Below are 20,658 nucleotides of genomic sequence, written 5' to 3'. Positions count from 1 at the left end.
GTGAGACATATGTCATATGACTTTATCGATTTTAAGATATACCAACCCAGTCTTTAAATGTGCTTACAGAGATAGAATATGTGCATGTGCATTTATTGAAATGAGAGTATGTGCGTGTTATAAGCACCTACATATATATTGTGTTAAAAGAAAAAAGAAATGGCACATTTGAGGAGTCTTGAAGGATCTCCAATGCCTCTCAATCGATCTCTTTGCCAGCATTTCTGAAGCAGCTCAGCCAGCTTGGAGTGGATATCTTTCAGCAACTCAACCAATTTGTTCTAATTCATCTTGTTTTCATGAGAAAGATGGACTAACTAACTTGCACCTCTAAACAGGAAAACAAATAATTAAGTTGCACACGAAGGAAGGGAACCAAATATATAAAAGATGATTCGGTGAAAGAGGAAGGATGGCATCAATTTTCGAAGACACACTGAAACAAATTGTATCAATTCCCTCTTCAAATAATTGTTTTCTAAAAACACATTAGGCGCTCACATACACACACTTAGCCTTATAAAGGCACATACACACTCTATCCCTTAAAGGACCTCTGAGAGATTTGACTGGTATATCTTGAGGTTGAAGAAGTCGTCGTAGATGCATCGCTGTCATCGTCTATCATTCAAATCTAGAACTTGAAAAAAAACCAAACCCTCCTCTACTCTGATGACCCAATGAATGTTGCTGGTTGTTTTTATATCTGAAAGAATTAATTAAGGGGATCCTTTGCTTGTGAATGCTCTGTTTTTTTAAAGAATTCTGAATGCTCTATTAATGTTTTCTTTTGGAGAATCGATGGGGATATGGTATAACGAACGCCAATCATCCGACTTCACAAAACACACGATACGTTCTGAATAGTGAATACTGGATGCTCGTGAATATTTCAAATATTGGAGCTGAAGCTGAGCTAAGAAATACTCCTACACGATAGTTAAGCATATCAATTAACCCTATTTAATACGGCAAACTCGTAATCACATGGATCCAATTAACCCTTTTAAAAAATAATTAACCCTTTTAAAAAATATTTGTTAGACTTAATTCGATAGATTTTTTAGAGGAATCTTTGCAGATTCTCTGCTGTCCCATTCGCCACAAGATTCATGCCGGGGTCTTCTCCTCTTACTCAAGAAATTAGCGACAGCCCAACCGATTTAGGTTTAGGGTTCAAAGTTGGGGTGGAGGGGGAGGGGGGGGGGGGGGGGGGGGACGGGGGACGGGGGAAGTTCACAGGGCTTAGCGAGACGGCCGTGGGTGGCAGAACATGTGGGTGGAGCTAAAGCCACGGGATCGTTAGCAAGTGGTTGGCCAACATTGGTAGCGGGGGTGTGGGTTCCTGACCAGTTAGGAGGTGTGGAAAACAATGGGGTGGGGCACCTTACCACCGCATGATGGGAAGGAGAGGGAGAGAGGGGGAGATGGGGTGCATGATGGCTGACATGGCCTCACTGGCACCATTGGCGCCTTCTGTTGAGATTATAGGCATATAATGATTTAATCTATTCCATAAATAAATTATGACATTACAGATGAAAACTAGCATGAACGCATCATTAGATCTACACATGTAAACTACACAGTATAACATAAACAGATCAAATATGCGCAACATATTGAACACGTACCGAGGTGACGGAAAGACCAGCTGCTTGGTCGAAACTTTTCGCAGGCGTCTACGAAGGCACGAAACACGCGAGCGAAGAGGAAGGCGAGCCGTCGCGAACGAACAGGGAGCAGTCGCGCGAAGCGCTTCCCAAAAACCTTATTGCCGCCTTCTCCCGATGCAGGACGTCGAAGGCAGAGGTTCCGGAGACCTGCTCTCCCGATCACCGGTGCACGCCGGCGAGCGAGATGGAGTAGTCTACGAGCGACGGCGCAGTACAGAGTAGGAGACAAACCCTAGATTGATTTCGCGTGTGTTGCGTGAAGACGGTGGGTCGGTTTATATAGAGAAGGGTCGCTTGATCAGGGCGCCCGCACGATCTCTACTGCGCGTAACCGAACCGGATAAGTCACGCGTAACTTATCCGGACTCCACGCCGTTTGCACGCACCGGATTTTTCGGAACGTTTCCAAAACAAAAAACGAATCCGAATTTGCAGCAAAACAAAACTGCAAAAGGAGGCTGCATCTGCGCAAGGGTGAGGAGCCAATTTTTCGGACCATTCGACGCATTCGTCGTGCACGCGCGCCGCCTGCCCTGCCCTGCGAGGCGAGGCGAGCGAGCGCGCGCGTGTGTTTCCCCTCTTCTCTCCACCACACATGCTTCAAGTGGCTAGGAGGGCATCCTCCCTTTTAAGGAGGTCCCCCTCTCCTAGAATATGCAAGGTGGTACTAAACTCCACATGCATGCCATCCCATGAGGTGGGCTTTTGTGATTTTCCAAAGAATTAATCTTCGAGTGGGCTAAGGCCCATTCATTAATTCCAACAATCCCCCACCAAATCTCAAAATCCCACTGAGATTTGCCTTTTCCAATGTACTGTTTATATACCAGCGGTTCGATGGAGACCGATTAAGGTTGAACATCCACCTAGAACTCCAAGCTACACTTACTCACAACTTGAACAATGGACTACGCCTTGAATTGCAAGTCTTGTGCAAGCAAGTTTCACTCAAAGTCTTATCTAGTACTAGACCGTCTGTAGACTACCCCTCGGGTGGAGCGTATAAGTCATACTCCCAGGTCTTTAGTAAGCTTCCTAGAAGATTCACCCAAAATCTTCATAGACTGCGACCAACAGTCAAGCTCACAATGGTGAGTTCTTTCAAGAATGCTCTGCAGGACAATATCTTCGCTAATTAAAGCCAACAGAACTCATTAAGGCATAACCAACCTGCCTTGCAGCTCACGAGAGTACATGCATCTTCACTTGGAGAGGGTATATATTGGTACTCTCCTCTAGTTTACTAATGATTTGTTCTTCCCAGGATCTAATTCACGGGATCTCCGATCACATAGACTGGGTTACAACCATAGTATAACTCACATAGGTCTCAAACCCATCTCCTTCGATGCATTGTCTATCACATTTCGTGATAGTCCCTTCGTGAAGGGATCTGCCAGGTTTCTCGCTGTTTGGATGTAATCCAACGTTATAACTCCGGAGTTTCTTAATTTCCTGACAGACTTCAATCGTCTTTTCACATGTCTAGACGATTTCATATTATCCTTAGAACTATTCACTTTGACAATTACCGTTTGATTGTCACAGTTCATAAGGATAGCCGGCACCGGTTTTTCAACAATAGGCAGATCCATTAATAGATCACGCAGCCATTCTGCCTCAACAGTAGCAGTATCCAGTGCCGTCAGCTCTGCTTCCATGGTTGACCTCGTCAAAATGGTCTATTTGCAAGACCTCCATGAAACAGCACCACCACCCAGTGTGAAGATATATCCACTAGTGGCTTTGATCTCATCCACATCAGAGATCCAGTTAGAATCACTATAACCCTCCAGTACCGCAGGATGCCCAGTATAGTGAAGCCCCAATTCCACAGTACCTTTCAGATAGCGCATTACTCGCTCAAGCGCACGCCAGTGATCATCTCCCGGATTAGAGGTAAATCGGCTCAACTTGCTCACAGCAAAGGAGATATCAGGCCTAGTTGCACTAGCCAGGTACATCAACGAGCCAATGATTTGGGAGTATTCCAATTGATTCCTAGCAATTCTCTTGTTCTTGCGAAGCAACAAGCTAGGATCATAAGGTGTTGGAGAAGGCTTACTATCAATGAAGCCAAAGCGATTCAAAATCTTCTCCACATAATGGGACTGCAAGAGTGTAATCCCATTCTCACCTCTAATTAGCTTAATGTTTAAGATAACATCAGATACTCCCAAATCCTTCATATCAAAATCTTGAGACAAGAATGATTTAACCTCATTTATCACCTCAAGGTTTGTCCCAAATATCAGTATGTCGTCAACATACAAGCACAAAATAACTCCCTCACCCCCACCATGGCGATAGTACACACATTTATCTGCCTCATTGATTGCAAAGCGTGCAGATGTCAATGTTTTGTCAAATTTCTCGTGCCATTGCTTAGGAGCTTGTTTCAGACCATACAAAGACTTCAACAATTTGCACACTTTGCCTTCTTGACCTTCAACTACAAACCCATCAGGTTGATCCATATAGATCTCCTCATCCAGCTCTCCATTAAGAAAAAGCTGTCTTAACGTCCATTTGATGAACGAGAAGACCATGTGAGGCTGCTAGGGAAAGTAGCACACGAATTGTGGTCAATCTAGCAACAGGTGAGTAAGTGTCAAAGAAATCTTCGCCTTATTTCTGAGTATAGCCCTTAGCAACAAGCCGAGCCTTGTACTTTTCAATAGTACCGTCAGGCCTAAGCTTCTTCTTGAACACCCACTTGCACCCCACAGGTTTACACCCATAGGGTCGCTCTGTCACCTCCCAAGTCCCGTTAGCGATAATGGAATCCATTTCACTACGGACAGCCTCCTTCCAGTAGTCTGTATCAGGAGATGCATATGCTTCTGAAATTGACTTAGGAGTGTCATCCACGAGGTACACAGTGAAATCATCACCAAAAGACTTAGCCGTCCTTTGTCTCTTACTCCTTCGAGGAGCTTCACTGACATCCTCCTCAGAGACATATTCATGTGTATGTTCAGTTTGTTCTGGTGGTGTGATTGAACTGGGAATTATTTCAGAGGGTTGGTTCGAACCACTATGTGTATCCTTCATTGGGAAAAAGCTCTCAAAGAAGGTAGCATCACGAGACTCCATAATTGTACCAACATGCATGTCCGGTACCTCGGATTTAACTATTAAAAATCTATAGGAAATGCTATGATGAGCATATCCCAGAAAGACACAGTCCACAGTCTTAGGTCCAAGTTTGCGCTTCTTCGTTATTGGTACATTGACTTTCGCCAAGCACCCCCATGTGCACAAATAAGAAAGTGATGGTTTTCTCCCAATCCATATCTCATATGGTGTTTTGTCCTTATTTCTGTTAGGAACTCTGTTTAACACATGATTTGAGGTCAACAATGCCTCCCCCCACCATGCCTTAGGCAGTCCCGCGGTGTCCAACATGGCATTCACCAAGTCAGTCAGTGTGCGGTTCTTCCTTTCAGTAATCCCATTAGACTCGGGAGAATAGGGAGGCGTCCTCTCATGTATGATGCCATGTTCCTCACAGAATAAGTCAAACTCGTTCGAGAAAAACTCTCCACCATGATCAGACCTAAGCCTTTTTATCTTTCTGTCAAGTTGATTTTCAACTTCTGCCTTATAAATTTTAAAATAGTCTAGAGCCTCGTCTTTCGTTTTCAACAAGTACACATAGCAAAATCTAGTAGCATCATCAATCAACGTCATGAAATATCGTTTTCCACCCTTCGTCAACACCCCATTCATTTCACAAAGATCTGAATGTAGGAGTTCTAGTGGTGCCAAATTTCTCTTCTCGGCAGCCTTGTGAGGCTTGCGAGGTTGCTTCGATTGCACGCAACTATGGCACTTAGAACCTTTGATAATGGAAAACTTAGGAATTAAACACATGCTGGAAAGTCGAGACATCAAGCCAAAATTAATATGACATAAACGTGAGTGCCAAACATTAGCCTCATCATCCACACTGCCACAAATATGGTTCACAGACTTATTGCAGAAATCAGAAAGGGAAAAGCGGAACAGGCCTCCACACTCATAACCTTTACCAATAAAATATCCATGTTTAGACACGACTACTTTATTAGACTCAAAAACCAACTTAAATCCGTCTCTAGTCAGACGGGAGCCACTAATAAGATTCCTGTCGATAGAAGGGACATGCTGCACGTTCTTCAGCTGCACGATCTTTCCCGAAGTAAACTTCAGATCTACCGTGCCAACACCATGAACAGAAGCATGTGACCCATTCCCCATTAGGACGGTAGAACCCCGTGCGACCTGATAAGAAGAAAACAATGAGATGTCAGCACAAACATGTACATTGGCCCCAGTGTCAACCCACCAATTAGTAGACTGATTAACTGAAAAAACAGTAGGTAAATTACCATACCCGCTTCCATCTCCAGTGTTGCCAATAGTCACATTAGCAGACTTAGAAGTCTGCCCTGCAGGTGCCTTCATCCCCTTGCGCTGTGGACACTTCCTAGCCAGATGACCAACTTGGCCACACACAAAGCAAGTCCTCTCATCCTGATTAGGATTGTTGTTGTTCTTCTTCTGCTTCTTGAAGTTGGTGGTCCGCTGAGCTTTGTATTTCCCCTTGCTCTTATTCTGGGCCTTGTGCACAACATTGGCACTGGACTGCCCACCATCGCCCTTAGACGCGGCATCCTTTTCCCGAGCTTTCTCCTCAACATCAAGAGACGCTATCAACCCCTCAACGGAGTATTCCTGTCTCTTGTGTTTGAGTGCAGTACCGAAACTTCTCCAAGATGGAGGTAATTTCGCAATAATGCACCCGGCCACAAATTTGTCGGGTAAGACACACTTAAGGAGTTCGAGTTCCTTAGCCATGGTTTGTATCTCATGAGCCTGTTCGACTACAGAACGGTTGTCAGCCATCTTGTAGTCATGAAACTGCTCCATGATATACAGATCATTGCTAGCATCAGTAGCACCGAATTTAGTATTCAGTGCATCCCACAACTCCTTAGCGTCGGTCATATGCATATACACCTCGACCAGACGATCGCCAAGAACGCTAAGAATGCATCCCACAAAGAGAGTAGTGGCTTCCTCGAATTGCTTCTGCTGTTCAGCAGTAAGAACTCCTTCAGGTTTGCCAGTACTCACCCAGAAGCATTTCATAGCTATCAGCCACAGAGTGACCCTGATCTACCATCTCTTAAAATGCACACCGGTGAATTTATCCGGCCTCAGTGCATCGGCAAAACCAGCCATAGTAAAATCACAGTGCCTATAATAAGGTTTTTGGATTGTTGAGATTATAGGCATATAATGATTTAATCTATTCCATAAATAAATCATGACATTACAGATGAAAACTAGCATGAACGCATCATTAGATCTACACATGTAAACTACACAGTATAACATGAACAGATCAAATATGCGCAACATATTGAACACGTACCGAGGTGACGGAAAGATCGACTGCTTGGTCGAAACTTTTCGCAGGCGTCTACGAAGGCACGAAACACGCGAGCGAAGAGGAAGGCGAGCCATCGCGAACGAACAGGGAGCAGTCGCGCGAAGCGCTTCTCAAAAACCTTATTGCCGCCTTCTCCCGATGCAGAACGTCGAAGGCAGAGGTTCCGGAGACCTGCTCTCCCGATCGCCGGTGCACGCCGGCGAGCGAGATGGAGTAGTCTACGAGCGACGGCGCAGTACAGAGTAGGAGGCAAACCCTAGATTGATTTCGCGTGTGTTGCGTGAAGACGACGGGTCAGTTTATATAGAGAAGGATCGCTTGATCAGGGCGCCCGCACGATCTCTATTGCGCGTAACCGAACCGGATAAGTCGCGCGTAACTTATCCGGACTCCACGCCGTTTGCACGCACCGGATTTTTCGGAACGTTTCCAAAACAAAAAACGAATCCGAATTTGCAGCAAAACAAAACTGCAAAAGGAGGCTGCATCTGCGCAAGGGTGAGGAGCCAATTTTTCGGACCATTCGACGCGTACATCGTGCACGCGCGCCGCCTGCCAGGCCGAGCGAGCGCGCGCGTGTGTTTCCCCTCTTCTCTCCACCACACATGCTTCAAGTGGCTAGGAGGGCATCCTCCCTTTTAAGGAGGTCCCCCTCTCCTAGAATAAGCAAGGTGGTACTAAACTCCACATGCATGCCATCTCATGAGGTGGGCTTTTGTGATTTTCCAAAGAATTAATCTTCGAGTGGGCTAAGGCCCATTCATTAATTCCAACACCTTCTGATGAGGGCAAGGCCGGGGAAGGCGCAATCGGCGAGGGAGGCGACATTATCGTCGAGATTAGGCGCGATTTGAAGCATTGTGTAAAGGAGAACGACAGAGAAGATGATAAAGTGGAAGAACTGTAATAGTACGAATCTTAAAGCAATCCAGGGCATCCAAAAGTGACTGAAATGAGGAAGCATTTTCTTGTGAATGTTACATAGTCAATCCCTTTGCCTCAAGATCTTGCATGTCGATTAAAGTTGGGAATTTTTTTCTTCTACCACTTATTGAAACCGTATTTTTCGTCCCGCCATCAAAATTTTGCATTTCTCTCTTTTACCACTACTCCATTAGTGCCCCATCCTCTTTTGCCATTCTTGTGGTCAATGTCAGTTGACCATCATATTGTCCACAAAAACCAATATATGCCCCTGTGTAGCTAAAAGTTACTATAAGAGAACCAATGAAAATGTGATTTATCTTTTAATTTTCAGAAGTTGTATAAAACAATTGTAGGAAAAATATTTATGCTGTAAAAAAATTGTTGGAAAAAAATTCAATTCGTTTGGAAGGTTTATATAACTTTGTAATATATTTAGAGAAAAATCATTTTTCACAGCCACATATAAATACCTTATAGCTTCCAATATTTCAAAATTCCTAGTATAGACTATTGTTGGGAAAAATATTTTTAAGTGCTATTGATTGTTGGAACATCTACAAGGCATAATAGTCTGCTTTATTTTTTGCAAACTTAACGGTCAACTAACCTGACTAGGAAGTGATGGCAAAACAAAAGTACACAGTAATGGAAGAGTGGTAAAGAGAGAGAAGAAATTTTCCGATGGCTGAAGAGAGAGAATACAGCAGTCGAGTCCCCTCCGATTTGCTGAGTGGCGGAGAGCTGCCCCAGGAGTTGTGATTGTGAACGAGAGCGACAAAAGATTTTACCCCTCCATGCCGTTATTTGTTAAACCGATTTTTCCGTTGATAATTTCTGCTACCGTTAACGACTTAATGGAGGTGTTAGTATAATATAAGTATCTAACCTTTTCATATAGAAAATAAATTAACGGTTTGGATGAAGTTTTACTATCGATAGAGAGCACCATAAAGAAAATAAGTTTCGCCAAATAATCTTATAAATCCCTTTTTCTAAGTATATTGCACATGTTCCTTATTTAGAAAAAATATATAAAATTATAACTTAAGAAATCAAGATCAAATATTGTAGTTTAATGGGTTTCCTTGGAAACAATTTACTGTGAGCTAACTTAAGAACATGTACAATAGCAGGCTATAAGCCAGTTACAAACATGTTTTAAAGAGATATAAAAGCGAAGAAAGAAGAGCAGCGGACTACAGATTTGTAACCAGCTGCAGCGCGGACTCCAAGACATAATGTGTGTATGACAGGTGAGACTAAGTATTAATAGTATAGTAAGCAACAATTGTATAAATTGGCTATAGATGATTTGAAGCTAGTATTTGGCTATACTATTAGCCTTGCTCTAAGAATATAAGGAGAGATGCCACAGTTGCTTCGCTTGCTTACTACAATCGATTTTGCTATATCTCACTCGAAAGATTTTTTCTTATCTCTCACTCGATTTTTTCACTCAAATTTACAGTGTGTTTTCTTGTAAGTTACAATGTAATTTATGAAATTTACACTGTAACTTTTGTAAGTTACAGTGTAATTTTTGAATCTTCGCATATACGTTTTGAAATTTATATTGGATTTGGTCTTTTTTTTCTGAAGATATGGAAATATAGTGTCCATTATGGTGTTTCTTAGTTGTTTTTTGTATTTTACTGTGTCTATTGGATTTTAATCTAAGGATTAAAAATCTATATGATATGATTATAAAAATCTTTCGAAAGAAACATAGGTACTCCCTACTACAATTGCTGCAGCTTGGGGCCGGCATGGCTATCCCACATCAGATGCCACACATTTTGGGCTACGCATGCGGCCCAATCAAATATATTCCACTTTGGCATAAGTTCACATTGACTTCCTCAAATATATATAGTTTTAATCTAATTCTTATCTCTCAATCGCAATATCTGATATCTTGATCCTCTAACTATTAAAATCGATGCAAAATGACCCCCTTGATGGTTTTGAGAGCGGTTTTTTGCTAATGTAGCTCATTGACTTAGTTTGACCGGCTGATTCAGTGTGAGACCCATATGTCAGTGCATCCTCCTCTTCTTTCTATTTTTTTCTCTCTCTCTCCTCCCTCCTCTTCTCTTCTTGGTCTTCTTGGAGGCGGGGGACGATATTGTACATGCATGGGTGGCAGCCGAGCTTAGCGCCTACGGCGAGGCCGTGTGGGTCCTCGACGCCAAGCAAGAGGTGTTGAGCCGGTTGGCACCGGTGACACCATGTGCGTGGCACGATGTCATCAGAAGTGAGGAGCCAAGGAGCTCAATCACCCGCTCCACGGTGGTGAAGGGAGGCGAGGAGCCAAGGCGCATGGGCGGTGCCCGAGCTCTGCGTCTATGGCGAGGCCGCACGGGTCGTTCTCGACGCCAAACAAGAGGTGTTGAGCTGGTCGGCGCTAGCCACACCATATGTGCGGCGTGATGTCATCGGTAACTAATATAAATGAATTAATTACTAATGATATCAATATTTTTTTCAGAACAGATATCAATTAGAGTAGTTAATTGATGGAAACCCACCTGAGTTCGTCGCCGTGGTATCGCAGTGCGCGCGACGACAAGCAGCGGTGTCGCGGGGCTAGCATTAATTTGGTCCCTTTTCTGTAGTGTACAATTCTTGTTCCAAATTAATCTATACGCTCTAGAAGGATGATTAAATTTGGAAATATATTAGGATGTAATTTTTTTGGCACAAATATACCATCGATATCGCTAAATCTTTGCACGAATATAACGATGGCGTGACAAGTCAACGAAGAGCGCCACGGTCTCGCGGGACGTGAGATGGGCGGTGTCACAGTGCGTTGGCCCGAAATGGACAACGTTGTCGTAGACCAATCTTCAAACTTTGAAGATTAGTAATTAAAGCAAACCTTGCATAAATTAAGTCTTCCTTATTACACGGGGCACATATGTGGTAGAAATTTAGTACTCCCGACATTCCATATGGCTTGCACTAGTCAACACAGTGCATGTTAAACTGTTAAGCCATATGGAATGTCAGGACTGGTACTTTGATAATAGAATATTTATACCTTTTTTTCATAAAGATGAGTGGTCCAAGTTTATACATGAATAGTATCTTATATCAAGTAAGAGGGAACGGAGGGAATAATAGCATCAACAATTAAGCCAATCTAGCATGAAGATCAATGGAAGACATAAACGTTGTACTCGACAATGGCATCAAGTCCGTTTGGGTCGAGAAAGTAGGTGCGGGCCTGGGCATAGCCACGAGCGAAGCGAAAGTGGCCGGTTCCGCCCAAAATCGGCATCTCACGGATAATGTCGGATATATGGTTGCTGCCAAGCACTATGACCACGCTTCCATTATAGGACCCAGCAGTGAGCACGATATTTATGGCCTACAAGAAGCCTATCCGGGTTTGGTCAGACGAGACATACATGCCCTGGGCACGGCCCACGGGCTTTGATGCGGGATCGGGCCGTTCGGTCAATGGGTCATCCATGACAACCACCATCCCCAAGAAGGTCAACGATATGTTGTTTGGCGGGTTTACTACCCTCACCGCTGACGGTGACGGGCTGGTCACCTTGTCATGGAAGTAGAAGTGTAGGTGTGTCGGAGCTGAACTGTTGCCTAAGGCGTTGGGCCTAGACCTGCCTTCCATGTCAGCCTTAGTAGTAGTGGCCAACACAAATAAGAGTACACTCATCACCGCCAATCCTCTTGCCATTTTGATCTTAGAATTGAATTTGTGTTAATTTGTGTTGAGTGGATGATATACTCATGACCTATTTATAGAGGCAAGGGATAGGACAAGTGTGAAGCAGTGATTGAGGGAATCATGGATATCTATTGTCTCCTCATGAGCAATGGATATTTCATTGACCTGTCCTTGTAGACCGAGTGAACAACCGAAAGAGAATAAGAGATTGTAATGTTTTGCATTTAAATTGTGTATATGTGTGGACAGTATTGAGGTACATATATGAAAAATGTTACTATCACTAAAATACCCCAAACTAGTTGGCTATTTTTAGTTCTCCAAACTGAAGGATGCATTAAGTTAATTTGGTACATTATACGTACAAGGAAAGACTGAAAGCAAGGTCCTAACCAGCAGCATCATAGCTAGTCAATCAATGCCCAAAGTCCACACGGTGCAATATCAGTTGTGCACAAAAATATGCTCCTAGAGGGAAAAAATATATGTTTGAACCAAATCCTAGAAAAAAAAAATGAATTGCGTGATGCATTAAGATTTTCAGCGCGAACAATGTAGTATAAATGAACAGGAAGCAATGGTAAAGAAATTAAGCACAAAAAAAAACATGCTGTAAAAAAATGGAAACATTGACAATTGTGAAGATATTATTTATGTGGAATGTACTACGTTACACTTCTCACATAGTACTACCTCCATCCCATAATAATTACATTTCTAGAAATTAGAGATAGATTAACATCAAACACAATTTATCACAATAACCATATATATTTAATAACTACACTGCATGCGCATATTCCATATGTATATACTTGATTAAAAGGAAAGTTGAGCAACACATTCGATATGTAAACTTAATTAAAAGGAAGGTTGGGGGTACACATTCCATTTGTTGTTGTGTCCCATCTTACCAGAAATACAATTATTTTAAGATAAAATTTGAATGGTAGAAATACAATTATTATGGGACGAAGATAGTACTTCTATAAAAATCAAGCAATATAATTATACTTGCGTGTAGGAGTATGCAGAGGAAATAGTTAACATTTGGCAACAAACATCCATGAAATTGCTGTATAAGGCCCTTAACGAACTTGTTGTCTCTGTAGAAAAAAAAACTTGTATTTTCAGACTACTCGAGACAATCACAAAAACTTCTGTAATATGGCATGGTTGGCATTATCGTTCTAAAAAAAACAGTTTGTTCACATCCAGGTTTCATAATCGTTTACATATGCATTTTGTACCCGTTTCTACAACGAGGCTTTGATGAAGTGGCTTAACAAAAGTTTGTTCTAATTTATCTCGTTTTCTTGAGAAAGATAAATTAACTTGCACACCTAAGCGGGGAAAAAAATAGCAGGATGGACATAAATTAACTTGCACATATAAAAGATGATTAAAAAAAATCAAAATCTCTTGTATTTTAAAACGGAGGCAGTACCTTAACACTACAACTTAATGAAAATCCAATGGCAACATGATATAGTTTGAAAGGTTCGCTCAAGAAAAGAATTATTGTGAGTTCACTTACGAATTTAAGCATCTATTGCAGCTGGTTGCAGTGACTGCGGCACATCACATCACATGGATCTATCGAGCTTAATTCAGTTGGAAACCACCTGGCCCGGGTGACCGTCTCCAAGAAACTGTGAAGCAACAAAAGAAAATCTCACAAGAAAACAGTTCATCATAAGATGCAAACAAATTTTAAAGTGTTTGCTTGCTTGGATTTTTTTTTTCTTGTATTCATGCCCGCATCTCCGGCGGCCGCCAGCGCCACAGCCACCGACACTAGCATGGCCCTCTTCCGCACGGTCTGTCTTGCTCGTCGGCGCGGAAGAGGCCGTAAATAGGCCCATCTGAGATATGGGCCGTTTCATCGGTACTCCCTCTGTTTCACAATGTAAGTCATTCTAGCATTTCTCACATTCGTATTGATGTTAATGAATCTAGACATATATATCTATTTAGATTCATTAACATTAATATAAATGTGGAAAATGCTAGAATGACTTACATTGTGAAACGGAGGAAACACGTTTTATATTTGATCTTTACCTTACCCATGAATTAAGACTCAAATTAATTTAGAGTAAATTTCAACTAACCCCATGTACTATTATGGTCTAAATTGTACAAAACCACGTGGGTTTTGGCACATAACACATAACCTTGATTATTATGGCCATGAAGTTTTACAAAACCACACTATTGATCATTTTGAATTATAAGCTATTTATTCCTTATATAAGTGTTACATACATGTAAACATACAATTTTGAATTTTGATATAGGAGTATGTCGTTTGGTTAACGCCATGTGTTGATGGACTATGGTGCCCACCTATGATATTTGTAGAGTATGAAAAACGTTGAGATTGTATCTAGCTAGCAGACAAGGGACAAGTGTTTATATTGGTTCGGGGCCTTAAGATGACTAATAACCCTACTTCCATTTATATGTATATCAGGGAAAAAGTAGATTACAATCAACGACTAGGGCTTCGTCTTCCTCCGAATTGTATCTCGATATTGCTCTTGTTATGGCTTGTAATTCAATATCCTCCCCTTATTGGGACCCTGTATTTATAGGGATGATCATCTTTTTCTCAAAGTAGAAATCAGAGAACCTGAATTAGATACGGTCCAAGAAGACCTTATTTTCTCTGAATATGACTTTGACATCTTCTATCCCTAGAAAACAATTTCCTTTCGGATCACCGTATTACCTTAATTGACTATATATTCCTGTATATTATTAGGTATGTGATACTTTCGTATAGCACAAACCCAAATATAAGAGGTATGTCTTATCCTTAACAGTTAACACTAATAGTGTGGTTTTAGAAAACTTTTGGACCATAATTATGTGTCACATGCTAAAATCTATGGTTTTATGTAAATTGGCTCATGATAAGTGGGGTTTTATAAAATTTAGATAATTTTTTACCTAGCTTAATATTACTGTTACAGGAAGATCTGTGATCGACACTAGTACAGATCTTTCTATCTGTGACGGGCTCTAATATGTTTAGAAATACCGGGCCGTCACAAGGAAGTCATCTCAATCGGGCTGAAAAGTGCCCGATTGAGACATGGTCGCACAGACATGTTAGATGGGTATAAAACTTAAGCCCGTCACGGATGACACCTATCAGTGACGGGCCACAACTTGAGGCCCGTTTGAGATAACATTCCATATCTCAAACGGGCCTCAAGTTGTGGCCCGTCACAAATGACCATCATCTGTGACGTACACCAACTTGAGGCCCGTTTGAGATAACAACTAGGCCTGTCACAGATGACTCATCGGTGACGGGCTATATACTTAATCTCTATCGGGCATTAACTAAAGCCCGTCACCGATGACTATTTTTCCATTTTTCATATGAAATGTTTATATTTGTAAGTTGACTATAGCAAAATAATTTTACGGGTAGTAAATGATTTCAAATGGAAAAAATGTCAACAACAAAGTTGTATAACTTATCAATATTTACAACTTTTAGTTTGGTCATTTTTCAATATAACATTTTCTTGAATAGTTTGAATTTGAATTTAAAAATATGACAACTTCAAACAACATTTTCAAATACTAAATGATTTCAATTGAAAAAGTCATCAACAACAAAGTTAAATAACTCATCAAGATCTAAAACTTTTATTTTTGTTATTTCTTCATCTGACGAAATGTTAGTAATATTATTCACAAATTTTACATATATGTGTTATAGTTTATAAAAAACCAGATAAGAGATATGTCAATTTTGTGAATAATGTTACTATCACTTTGTCGTATGAAGAAATGACCAAAATAAAAGTTTTAGATCTTGATGAGTTATTCAACTTTGTTGTTGATGACTTTTTCAGTTGATATCATTTAGTATTTGAAAATGTTGTTTGAAGTTGTCATATTTTCAAATTCAAATTCAAACGGTTCAAAAAATGTTATATAGAAAAATGACCAAAATAAAAGTTATAGATTTTGATGAGTTATACAACTTTGTTGTTGATGACTTTTTCAGTTGAAGTCGTTCACTGATCTAAAATTCTATTTGAACTTTTCAAACTTTGAATTTCAAATTTCAAATTGTTTAAATAGAGTCAGATGGAGAAATGACCAAAATAAAAATTTTGCACCTCGATGAGTTCTACAACTTTGGTTTTGGTGACTTTTCCATTTGAAATCATTTAATAACCCCAATTTAACATCCTAGCTTAGGGCATAATAGGATTAATAGAATACTCATACTAACATGTTACAATTACTTTTCCAGAAGCCACAATCTCTTAAGAACTTTGACGTTAAGTGTGCTTGGTCTAGAGCAATTTCGGGATGGGTGACCGATTGGGAAGTTTGAACTTCCCGCGTGGGTGCACACGAGTGAGGGGTAGCCAAAAAATAAAATTTATTTATTTTTGGAATATACTCATCTGTGACGGGCATTAACTCTAGCATAAGTTAATGCCCGTCACAGATGACTCATCTGTGACGGGCTATAATTAATGCCCGTCACAGATGACTCATCTGTGAAGGGCTATAGTCTTATCTGTGACGGGCGCTAGTTGTGGCCCGATTGAGATAGGTCATCTGTGACGGGCTATAGTTTGACTGGTCGTCTGGGTCAAAATTATCGGTGACGGGCTTTACTTAGGGCCCGATTGAGATAGAATCATCTGTGACGGCCGTTTGCCCGATTGAGATAGCTCTTCACATCAGTGACTTCTAGCCTGTGACGGACGCCATGCCCAATTGAGATGGGGCTTACCGCCCGATTGAGATGAGGGTATCCGTTCTAGTGCGAGACAAGAGTTGTTGGCTGGAATAGACACACCAAATAATAATCTCTATTTGGCAAGCATTACAACGGCAGCTTAATTTTAAACCAAACAAAATCTTGATCTTTTTAAAAAAAACAAAAAAAAAAGAAGTAACGACAGCACGTACGATGCATGAGAAGGTGAGTTGTTACAATCAAGCCCACAGATATATCATATATAGCGGTATACCCCTGCCGATCAATGGAGGCACGTGTAGAAGAGGCATCAAAATTTAAATAACTAAAGCATGCTTTTCCACCAAGTATCTCTATCCATCCTAAAATATAAGGCAGAATATTTTGGTGAATAAAACATATCCTAATACCATGAATATGAACGGAGAGTTGTCTAGATTCATAGGGCTTGTTTGGGGGAGCTTAAGATTTTGAGAAGCGGCTACTGAGAAGCTAGCTTGTGAGAATCTGGAGAAGCTGGGAAACCCAGCTTCTGGCTTCTAGTTCATTTTCCAGATTCTACAACCACAGATTCTTAGAATTTGGATAAAAAGCTGGGCTGTTTGGGTGAGCTTCTGGCAAGTGGTAACTGGAGATTCTAGGAGAAGCTGCAGCTGCTAGAAGCTCCCCTAAACAGACCCATAGTAGCAGAATGTGTCTCATCGAATATCATAGTCCTTTTTATATTTTGGGACGGAGAAAATAAGTGTTAAACAAGATTGAAGAAATCTAAACCAAGCCAGCTGATCTTCACCTACTGCATCTACTACTTCTGTCAGCTTCCTCAGAGTCCATATATATCCCAACTTGCAGCGTGCATGCCATAAAAGTATCTAGTATGGGCTATGGATTACTTCATTACAAATTAACCCATTACCCATCATATGCAAGATCAGTGTAATCATGTAATGTAAAGGCACAATCTCGTGCTGTTTTCCCTTAAAAGAATTGTAATGTAAAGTGAATACTAAACTGATGAACACACAAGATCAGCTAAAATCAATTAACTAATCCTCCATTGCTAGCTAGATGTATTGCATGCCGCATGTGCAGATGTGCTAGCTTGCAGCCATTTTTCTAGTAGCTAGTTGTCTTCGTCTTCGTCTTCGTCTTTGTCTAGAGATTTGTCTATGGAGTAGAGACGACGATGACGACGACGAAATCATCGAACTAAACACAACCACCACCACCCCCTTGCCTTTTTAAGTAGATCACCCTGTAGCTACCTAGCTTTAATTATACCGATAAATTAACCTAGCTAATTAAGCAATGGCAGCCTCGTCGTCCTTCGTGCTCGCGGCGGCGGCGCTACTCCTCCTGGCCGTGACGGCGGCGGCGGAGGCGGCGGGGCAGCAGAAGGAGACGCGGATGCGTGTGTACTGGCACGACGTGGTGACCGGGCCGAACTCGACGGTGGCGAAGGTGGCGGACGCGCCGACGTCGAGGGCCTCCGCGACGGTGTTCGGCACCGTGTACGTCATCGACGACCCGCTCACCGACGGGCCCAGCCTGACGGCGCCGTCGAGGCTGGTCGGCCGCGCGCAGGGGATGTACGTGAGCGCCGGGAAGGAGACGATGTCGCTGCTGATGGCGATGAGCTTCGTGTTCGCCGCCGACGGGCCGTACAACGGCAGCAGCGTCGCCATCTTCGGGCCCAACCCGGCGAGGCCGGTGAGGGAGATCCCCGTGGTCGGCGGCACCGGCGCGTTCCGCTTCGCCCGCGGCTACTTGCGCGCCACCACGTACTGGTACAACGCCGCCGGCGACGCCACCGTCCAGTACGATATCCATATCCGCCACGATTAACTGATTTATTATTATTCGTTTGTGTTAAAATATAAGAACCTAATTAATATCGGATAGGACGTATGAAATATCTAATCCAATCATACAAGTTTATATTTTAAAACGGAGGGAGTAAATAGTTAGCCAGGTAGCGATACGTTGTATGTCAATTACTACTGTATCATGTACTACCTCTCTATCCCGTAATAAAGTTCATTCTAATTAGCACCTTCTATTTAGCATAAAATAAATTTATTTTTAGAGTAATTATTAAATCATAATTTATTATAATAAAAATTATTATTTTAAAATAAAGTGAAAAATAGTTACATTGCGATTTGATAAATTAAGAGTAATTTAGTTTTCTTGGTTTTATATTGGTATACATGAGATGGATGAAAAATGAAATTATTTTAGGATGAGAATAGTATTAGGTACATGGGGAAAATGATTTTATCTCTCGAGGGATATCCCCTAGTTTCGTGCATACCACCTAATAGTCATAAAAAATATGAAAAGAAAATTAGCAACATAGATTAATATAAAATATATCACTCCACAAACATAAGCAAGTTAAAATTTAACTTCTACAAGTTATAACAAAAATAACAAATATAGTTGCGAATATGCGATAACTATTTTTAGTTTAATTTGTTATTTTTGTTGTAACTTATAGAAGTTGAATTTGGTCTTGCATGTTTGTGGAGTGATATATTTAGTATTAATCTATGTTATAATTTTTTTAAAAAAAATTTATAAATATTTAGATGGCATATAAATAACGAAGGGATGTTCCGTCGAGGAATGAAAATCCGCATCCTAGCTACATGTTGCATGCGGGCATGGAACCCAAAACAACCATCAACATTTTAACAAAACAAATTAAGATAATATGTTACGTTGTAATGAGTACTCCTTATTAACATAGGCGTCACGTCAGTCATACTTCGAGCTTGATATTATTTTGACATTTTATTTAATGAGAAAATATATTATAGCTGACTTTACCGTTGAGTATCGTGATTAAAACTTTGACCTCAAATAAGATACGTCAAGCGATATGGGTGGCTGTTAACAGTGAAATTTGGTAATCGGTAAAGACGACATCGGCTTAGAATCATTATCGGCTGCAGCATCTCGGAATCAGCCGATGGGAGTTATCAAGTCGCCAATAGTCGGATTCCTGCTATATTCGGTTAAGGAAATCAATCTACTAAAGGGAGCTTATCCCTAAGTTACCGAGTTTAAAGAGGATGCGGCATGACAGTTTATCTATTAATTAGGAATAGTTTGTTAGTTTCCTTTTATCTTTAGGAAAGTGTGTTTAGTGTCTGATAAGGACTTTATATTTTATTTTTATCTTTAGGTTAGTTTCTTTCTTGTCCGACAAAGACTTGTATCAACCCCTGGGTATAAATATGTACACCCGGGATCTATGTAATCTATCTCCACGATCAATACATTCGGCGCATCGCCACCCTTTTTATTTCTACTTTTGTTTTTACGTTCTGGCGGAACTTGGCACCCGACGCGGGGCTGCATCATCTTCGATCTCCGGCGAAGGGATAAGTCCAATGTTCCGCCGGCCCAGGCAATTGTATCCTTAACGTCGGCGTCGTTTAAGGCTGCATCAGTACATTGGACCTCTTGGATTGCTCTGGTTTTGATGATATACTTGCCTACCCATTTATCATATGTCTTTGTTAATCTAGTCTTAGCATATCAATTTAGCTCTATCGGCTGCTTCTCGTTTTAGGGTTTCTGCCGGTATTGGCTAAATCGCGTTGCTAGATTAGATTAGCTTAGACATCTACCACCCTGAAAACTCAGTCAACGGCTTGATTGTCTAGATATTATGTTTCTTTTCATACTTAGTGCTGCATCAGTTAAGTTTGATCTACTAAGTCGTGCTTAGAACCATAATCTCTAGCCTGCTTCTTGATTGCCAATAAGGGTTTCATCGGGGTTTCAGCCGGTGAGTTATCTGGACGTTGCATCGGCTCATAAGGATTGCATATACATATAAGTTGGATTTAGCCGATGACAACAAAGGCTTCACTGTTTAATCTAATCTTGTGGATTTCATGACATCGGACCTCCAGCCGATGTGTGCTTTGACCTTCGGATCGATGCTTATTTATCATATCATTATTTGCTGATTGGTTTATATTGGATTATATTGTTATTTTATTACATCGTCGTCAGCCGATTGCCTTTATATCATTATCTACATTGGACATATAGCCGATTGCTTAAACCCTATTGCTATCGGTTGGTATCGGCATCGGCTATTATCGGCATCGGCTGGAACTACTCCATCGGCTTGTCAGCCGATCGGCTGTTTTGATCTACT

General features: G+C 41.2%; 1 protein-coding gene and 1 pseudogene across 1 annotated transcript; one reads left to right on the top strand and one right to left on the bottom strand.

Annotated features, from left to right (window-relative positions):
- Window positions 1-11,117: 11,117 nt before the first annotated feature.
- LOC127755605 (dirigent protein 2-like) lies at window positions 11,118-11,759 on the bottom strand (annotated as a pseudogene).
- Window positions 11,760-17,774: 6,015 nt separating this feature from the next.
- On the top strand, window positions 17,775-18,468 carry LOC127755538 (dirigent protein 23-like). Its single transcript, XM_052281212.1, has one exon. It carries the CDS (start codon window positions 17,790-17,792, stop codon window positions 18,324-18,326), a length of 537 nt encoding a protein of 178 aa, XP_052137172.1. The 5' UTR covers window positions 17,775-17,789; the 3' UTR covers window positions 18,327-18,468.
- The last annotated feature ends 2,190 nt before the right edge of the window (window positions 18,469-20,658 follow it).

This window comes from Oryza glaberrima, chromosome 11, assembly GCF_000147395.1.
Source record: "Oryza glaberrima chromosome 11, OglaRS2, whole genome shotgun sequence".
NCBI lineage: Eukaryota > Viridiplantae > Streptophyta > Magnoliopsida > Poales > Poaceae > Oryza > Oryza glaberrima.
The sequence above is the reverse complement of the archived record's forward strand: the minus strand, read 5'-3'. Positions and strand labels throughout refer to the sequence as shown.

What these genes read in the sequence shown, in the direction of transcription:
- LOC127755538 (XM_052281212.1), top strand. Translation starts at nt 17,790, where the DNA reads ATGGCAGCCTCGTCGTCCTTCGTGCTCGCGGCGGCGGCGCTACTCCTC.